This window comes from Curcuma longa, unplaced genomic scaffold (genome assembly GCF_044706935.1).
Source record: "Curcuma longa cultivar G26 ecotype Majalengka, Jawa Barat unplaced genomic scaffold, ITB_CL_G26_1.1 utg3290_np1212_1714210_RagTag, whole genome shotgun sequence".
NCBI classification, from domain to species: Eukaryota; Viridiplantae; Streptophyta; class Magnoliopsida; order Zingiberales; family Zingiberaceae; genus Curcuma; species Curcuma longa.
The window spans coordinates 976,878-984,565 of NW_027435602.1; the positions used below are offsets into that span (position 1 = coordinate 976,878).

Sequence of the window (7,688 nt, forward strand, 5' to 3'; positions counted from 1 at the left end):
GCAAGATAACTTGTGTGCAAGCGCGACCTACGCGCGGCATAATTTGTCCAAGTGGATAAATTAATGGACGAGTTAATTACTTGATGTTGAAACGACCGAGTATTATTACTTTTCAAATCAAGCCATTAATCGTACCATTAATCTGCTTCCCTCAATGATAGCCTTTGGGTGTAAATAGTTCGTCGGGAACGATCTGTGCAATCGTTTCTCCGGTTATGTCGTTGTATCCTGAAACAGACGTTCGTCGTGAATAAGGGGACGAATCTGTTTTGTTTGAACGCAGGCCTTCATCCCTTCGACTCGGCAACTCATCCCTCTTGGCTCGGCAACTTGTCGTCTCGGCAGATCGACCACTCCGCTCTCTCCAGCAAAGATTGTCAACACTTACCTCTCAACTTATAATCTTTAAAATGACTGGATAAGATCAAATGATTAATTTATTTAATCTCAATTGATTGAATTGTAGATGAACCACATAGGTAATGAATCAAGAATGACATAAAACGAGTTGAGAGCATCTGAAAATTAAAAGTTAAGACATTATAGGAGATAGATGACTTTGGTGGCAAAAGTCAAACTGCAAAGATAATCTCCTAAGTGAGTGATTAGATTTTAGCACTTATATTTTAGATTTTAGGATAGATCTGGACTTGGGTGATGATTAAATCATTACATTAGTCAATGATCTGGTCAACTGAAAGAGGTTTCCAATCATTGATAATCTAAGTCAACCAAAGGCTCGACTCATGCTGTATGAATCGTGAATAAAATAGTTTTTAGGTGCTCAATATAATCGATACAACAATTAACAAGATGAGTAGTTGAGTCAACACTCATGATGCCAACATGACATCGTTTAGGACAAAGTAGTTTTATGAATCTTCCATGGATCGAATTAAATGGGTTGGTTGGTCCAAGTGGGAATGAGGCGAGGCACGATCAACTAGTTTTGTTGACCATAGCCGAATATTTTGACTACTGAATTTAGTTTTCAAATAAAAAGAACTATGAATGGGATAGGCGGCGTTGACTGTCTACTAGAAATTGACTTGCAAAAAAAACGAATAAATGCTGTGCAAAAAGTGTTATTTTTTCCCCTGACAGATAATGCCAAAAATAAAAGGAAATTCAATATCCATAAGAATTAAGTAAAGTATTTAAAGATTGATTTCAACTCTTGCTTAAAGGAGTCAAAGTTGGCATTTGAGGTGGACTTCTAACTTTGACTTTTAACATAAAGTTTGCGAGGGTGAAACTTCTCACATTTGGATGCTAATGCTTGCCTATGAATTATGTTTTCCTAAAGTCAAATCAATTGGATTAACCATTATATTAATCGATATATCTCGAAATGGTATTTATCACAAGCATTAATCAAACTATTTGCTTATATTTAACGCATCGAAAGCAGTAGCCGAGATTGTCGTCGATTAGTCAAAATACTTTTCCATGCTGAAAGAATTTCACACTTAAAAGACAACCACGAGCCTGCAGAGCCATACGATCAAACTAAAAGCAACCAGAGTTGACTTATTTTCCCAGCTAGCCGACAGCCAAGGCCCATGGATTATAGAGACGACCGACTCCATATAATAAAGTTCCATGCCGAAAAGCACATGCGAGTATAATATACATCGCCAATGTGAAAGCTAACTTCAAAGAGAAGACAAAACGTTTTCCTTCACTCGGAAGGACCCATCGACAGTTGCCTCACGCAATAGAATAGAAAGATTTTGTTGACTTGTTGTAATTTCTATCCCAACTCATTTGTTTGTAATTAATTAATAGCTACTAGCATTATATTGTGGCATTTACGTTGTTGCTAGTCAATTCGAGAGCCCCTGATTACTATCCTATTGAAGAAGAGTTGTAGATGGTGAGATTGCCGTTCTCACTCGAAAAAAGTTGACATGATGATGATGGATAATTTAAAGAAGAGGGATATATATGCACTCTTCGACTGGACTAGGAATTTAGATGACACGTACTAAGTTAATTACTTGAGTCTTAACTCTTAATAGGAGATATTGAAGATTTTGGGCCTTGATGTGTCCTAGTGCTATAACATGGGCTATAATCCGGCCCATGTGTTAAGATAGGTAGTAAGGGTTCGATGGGTCGGCGGCAACGAAGCTGCTGTTCTTCTCAGTGCCATGCATGGCAGAGCAGCAGCTACGAAAGTGAGCGTGTGCACCACTCCAGGCTCCAGCTCCTGTCGCGAGATCCAAAACCAGATTGCGAGATCCAATTAGATATCGAATTGAGAATCCAGGTAACTCGGCCATCGAAGTTGGCGAAAAGTCAAAGCAATATGATTTCTTCCACTCGGTTCAGAAGCAAACATCATTGGAAGGCAACACTCGAAGAGACTTCTCTTTGTCTGCTAAATAATGAATGATTCGTGGGAGGTGGAGGTGGTGGAGGTGGTGGCGGTGGTGTAATCGAGTGGCAACCACCACATGCAGTTCTTAACGCTCGCCTCGCCTCGCCTCGCCTCGCCGATCGCCCATGCGAGCGATTAATCTGCGTCTGCGTGCGCCGTAGATCGAATGAAACCCAATTCCCAGATCGAACCTCCTCAATATATCCCATCTCGTTCCGACGCTATATATCGAGTAGTCGCCTCCCGACCTCCCATCGCCATGGCTGGAACGATGAGTAGGCTACTCCTGTTCCTGCTCGCATCAGCTTTCGCCATGGCCGATGACCCTTACCGCTACTTCACTTGGACCGTCACCTACGGCACCATCTCTCCTCTCGGTGTCCCCCAACAGGTCGCTATGCATTTACACTACCACTGCTTAGCTTGATCTTCTCGTCGTTGCTAAATTGGCAGTGGCTCGCAGGGCATCTTCGTCAACGGCCAGTTCCCAGGCCCCCGACTGGATTGCGTCACCAATGACAACATCATCGTCAACGTCATCAACCAGATCGACGAGCCTCTGCTCTTGACATGGTACTAATAGCTTCGGATTTGGACTTCAATGGCGGGGAAACTAAGGAATCGTGAATGGGTTGCAATGTGTGCAGGAATGGGATCAAGCAGAGAAAGAATTCATGGCAGGATGGAGTTTTGGGGACCAACTGCCCCATTCCTCCCAAGGGAAACTACACCTACAAGTTTCAGACCAAGGATCAAATTGGCACCTTCAACTACTTCCCCTCCACCGGAATGCACAGGGCCGCCGGTGGCTTCGGCGCCTTGAACATCCATCAGCGGCCGCGCATCCCTGTCCCCTACGCCCCGCCCGCAGGCGACTTCAGCTTGCTCGTCGGCGACTGGTACAAATCAAGCCACAAGGTACGCAGAGCCTCGTTTGACTGTAAATATCAACAGGATAGAAGATTGATCCAGTCGAGTGTGCATTAGGCATTGCGGAAGACTTTGGATTCCGGAAGCCCTCTTCCATTCCCTGATGGCCTGCTCATCAACGGAGTAGAAAATGGAATCACCATTACCGGAGATCAAGGTACCGTAGTTAGCCTCCCCTGCTCTCAAATTCCTCTGCTTTTTTACTGAACCATACTGCTTTCTTCAGGGAAGACCTACCTCTTTAGGATCTCCAACATGGGGTTCATGACGTCGATCAACTTCAGAATCCAGAATCACAAGCTGAAGCTCGTCGAGATCGAAGGATGTCACACGCTTCAGAATCTCTACGATTCGCTGGACATCCACGTCGGCCAATCCGTTTCTGTGTTGGTAACGCTTGATCAAGCCCCCAGAGACTACTACATCGTCGCTTCCACGCGCTTCACGAGGAAGGTCCTCACCTCCACCGGCGTCTTGCACTACAGTAACTCCAACTCCGGGCTCTCCGGTGCCATCCCCGCAGCTCCTGCTACCGGCGCGCATTGGTCTATGTTGCAAGCCAGAACCTTCAGGTGAGCTTGAACTCGATCTCGGTACGAAATGTGTCACGGTCTAATCCTTCATCGCTGTCGCTTAAAGATGGAACCTGACGGCAAGCGCGGCGAGGCCAAATCCTCAGGGGACGTACCACTACGGCAACATAACGAGATCAAGGTCCATTAGTCTGGCCAATTCAGCTCCGGTGATAAACGGCAAGGCGAGGTACGCCGTGAATGGCGTATCCTTCGTGCAACCCGAAACGCCTCTCAAGTTAGCAGACTACTTCAACATCAGCGGAGTCTTCAACTGGGACAGCGTTCCTACACCGATGGGCACGCCGGTGCTCCGCTCCAATCTGCATGACTTCATTGAAGTCGTCTTCCAGAACAACGAGAAGACGATCCAAACCTGGCATCTCGACGGCTACGACTTCTGGGTCGTAGGGTGAGTTCAGTATCGTGATTTCACTATCGAATGAAACTTGCATCGGCGTCATCTTCACTGCCTCTTTTGCAGATACGGCTCCGGTAAGTGGAGTGAAAATCTGAGGAGAAGATACAACTTGGTGGATGCCATCACAAGGCACACCGTTCAAGTAAGGATCATGAGAAGAAGTATACACTTGAAACTCTGCAACGTGACTTGTTGATCGTATTTGCGATCGATTTGCAGGTTTATCCGAAAGGATGGTCGGTGATCTTGGCGTCTTTGGACAACGAAGGGATGTGGAATCTGCGGTCTGCTATGTGGGCGAGGCAGTACCTGGGGCAGCAGCTGTACGTGAGAGTGTGGACGCCTGAGCAGAGCTACTTTAATGAATATCCCATCCCTCAAAATGCTCTCTTGTGTGGGAAGGCTTCTGGCTTCCATGTGTAGTTGAAGGGGTGACTGAGTGGATCAATTTGCACTCTTTCTTATGCTTTACTGAGCACTATTGTTGTTTCATTTAAGTTTTTTTTTACAGGGATAATAAATATTGTTTCGTGCATTTTTAAGAAAAGGCGAGTGGGAAATAATGTAAGAAGTCTGATAAGGAGAAAAGCATGATCTAGAATGAGGGTTCTAAACCAAGTATATTGAATATGTTAGCTTTTGTTTTTGTTTTCCCTTTGTTTATTTTTGTTTGATACTTTTGTTTAATTGGCATTGCCAAGTTGTTAGCAAGTGCTAAGTGTTGCTATTTCCCCTAGCTTTCTAGCCATTCATATCAAAGCTATGAAACTCTTCATTAAACTAACTGCTAAGAATGTGATGTGAAGAAAATGAGGAGGCCTACATTCTCATTAATGGATAGCAATGAATCTTAGCAAAAGCAATGTGGAGAAAATGATGAGGAAGAGGAAGAGTAAGAGGAAAGTAGTGTGCCTCAATTGCCAAGGACACATTAGATATCAATGCCCAAATTTGAAGAAAGAGAAGAAGAAGCTAAAAGTTGAGAGAAAAAAAAAAAGAAGAGGAGAACATGATGGCTACTTGGGATGACTCATTCTCATTAGAGGAAGAAGAAGTCAAGGAGACAAGATTCCTGATAAAATTTATAAAATGTTGATCTAGTTGTAAATTGCATGATTTAGTGGTAGAAAACAAGAGGCTAAAGGACCAAATAGACACCTTAAAGATAGCCATAGAAAAAATTCACATTTGGCTCTAAATCCTTGAACATTATCATAGGGAGCTAACAGGTAGAATGTTAATAAAAATGGGTTGGGATACAAGAAACCCAAAAATAAGAAAGCATATCATTGTCTAGTTATTAGGGGGTAATCAAAGACAAAGAAGATTTGTAAGAACTGGATTCCCAAGGAGTACTTGATAAATTCGATTGGGCCTAACCTATTTTGGGTGTCCAAATCAACTATTACTCAATAGGGTATCTTAGAGTAGTCAACCATAATAGACTTCACTCAATATCTATTTGACATGGTTGACTTGATACTTAACATGGTTTGAATTGCATGAGCAAATTGCTTATAAATATCTTCTCTTGTGCCAATCTCTAGAAAGTTAAGTTTACATAGCAACTTTGAATGGATAAAATGTGTAAGTACCGAATGACTGATTAATCCCATACATGAAGAACAAAACTTGGATGAAGCTTTTATCTTCCTTATAGAAGTTTAGTAAAGATTCGTTTTTTATAGATATATTGTTCAAAGATATTGCAATGTAGTTCCACACCATCAAACACCATTTTATTTCATGTTACATGATCTCTTTAACGCAGATATATATACATGTACATGATCACTTGCTTCTCTTGAAGTGATATATCTGGATGTTCTCCACATCCAACTTCTTGAAGTTACTCTTCTTCCTTGTCGTAAAGAAGTCGCCCCAGTTGAACTCTTCATACTTGCCCACGTTACTCTCGTCTAGCAGCTCCTCCAATGGCTTCACCATCACATGGTGCGCAGGGTTGAAGAAGAACGGTATGGAGAATCGCTCTTTCGCCGAGTTCACGGACACCCTGTGCTCTGCGCTCTCGTACCTGTCGTTGCTCCACACCTGAACAAGGTCGCCGACGTTGACGATGAAGGAATTGGGGACCGGCTTGACGCGAACCCACTCGCCGTCAGACTGCCTCTTGACGTCGAGCCCGCCGACATCATCCTGGGAGAGGATGGTGAGGGCGACGGCGTCCTTGTGGCGGCCGACGCCGAGGGCGAGGTCGGGGAAGGGGCAGGGCGGGTAGTGGTTGAGCCTGATGAAGCTGGTCTGGTCCCTGAAGAATCCATTCAGCCTCTTGGCTGGCAGATTCAAGGTGAGGGCAATCAGTTCCAAGAGCTTGAAAGCTAGCGCCTCTGTAGCCTGGGCATACTCTGTCAGTGCTCCTCTGAATCCAGGCGGCGATTGGGGCCACTGGTTGCGCAGTTCGATCAGCCCATCGACGACTCCGCCGTCCGCCACCAGAGAAGGGATGAGGGACGGCTCGTGGACGACCAAGTCGAACACCTCCTTCCAGTCGCGCACGTTCTTGGTGTTCTCCGCCTCGTAGTACCCGACCGGATTCGCCTCGTCGCGCCGCACCCGGCGCCGCTCCTCCAGCGGCAGCGCGAAGAACCCCCTCGAGGCCGCCCACGCCCGATCCACCACTCCCTGCGGAACCCCGTGGTTGATCACCTGGAAGAAGCCCCACTCGCGGCATGCCGCCTCCACCTGCGCCACCAGAGCCTCCAACTCCGGCGGCGGTGGCGATTCCAGGCGGGCGTCGAGGAGATGGAGAGGCGAGAGGTCGATGAGAGGGATCCCGCCGGATTCGGACACGACGGGCTTCGGCCGGTGCTCCGGGGCTTGAACGAAGGCGGACTCGAAAACCAGCGCCATTTTGTTTCTCCTCTCGCTGCTTCATCTTCCTTAATCCTCCTCGCTTTCCTATAAATTGATTTGGTCAATGGATGTGGACGGTTTAGAGGCTCGGTTCATTATTTGCAGATAACAACATTATGTACCTAGGATTCTAAAGGCCCTTCAGTACACCAGCCTATTGATTGGCTGTCGAGTGGGCCATGCTATTCTCAGAAATGACAAAGCGAGATCACATGCTGATCTCCGGCGATGCTCTGAAGCCACGTGATCACATGCTGACAAACGGCGTCTTGCTGGCTTTCGTCGGTCATCCACTTAACATTGAGAAACGACAGAATTCAGCTCTATAATTTTTTATTTTTGTTTTTATTATTATTACTTCTTTCTTTTTTTCCCTTTTCTTTTTTTTCTCTTTTCTTTTTTTCCCTTCTTATAATTAACTATTAAAAAAGAAAAAAAAGAAAATTATGTTTTCTTTATGATCAATAAGTGTTAGCAAGATAGGAAGTCCCGTGAACTTGATATTTAA

General features: G+C 45.0%; 2 protein-coding genes across 2 annotated transcripts; one reads left to right on the top strand and one right to left on the bottom strand.

Moving 5' to 3' along the window:
* Positions 1 to 2,627: 2,627 nt before the first annotated feature.
* Positions 2,628 to 4,729, top strand: LOC141820341 (L-ascorbate oxidase homolog). The gene is made up of 8 exons (XM_074707633.1): positions 2,628 to 2,774; positions 2,847 to 2,956; positions 3,031 to 3,301; positions 3,371 to 3,470; positions 3,540 to 3,885; positions 3,953 to 4,297; positions 4,370 to 4,448; positions 4,526 to 4,729. The coding sequence occupies exons 1-8, from the start codon at positions 2,643 to 2,645 to the stop codon at positions 4,727 to 4,729; spliced, it is 1,587 nt and encodes a 528-aa protein (XP_074563734.1). The 5' UTR covers positions 2,628 to 2,642.
* Positions 4,730 to 5,999: 1,270 nt separating this feature from the next.
* Positions 6,000 to 7,188, bottom strand: LOC141820401 (protein LATERAL BRANCHING OXIDOREDUCTASE 1-like). Its single transcript, XM_074707710.1, has one exon. The coding sequence runs from the start codon at positions 7,175 to 7,177 to the stop codon at positions 6,098 to 6,100; it is 1,080 nt and encodes a 359-aa protein (XP_074563811.1). The 5' UTR covers positions 7,178 to 7,188; the 3' UTR covers positions 6,000 to 6,097.
* Positions 7,189 to 7,688: the final 500 nt, after the last annotated feature.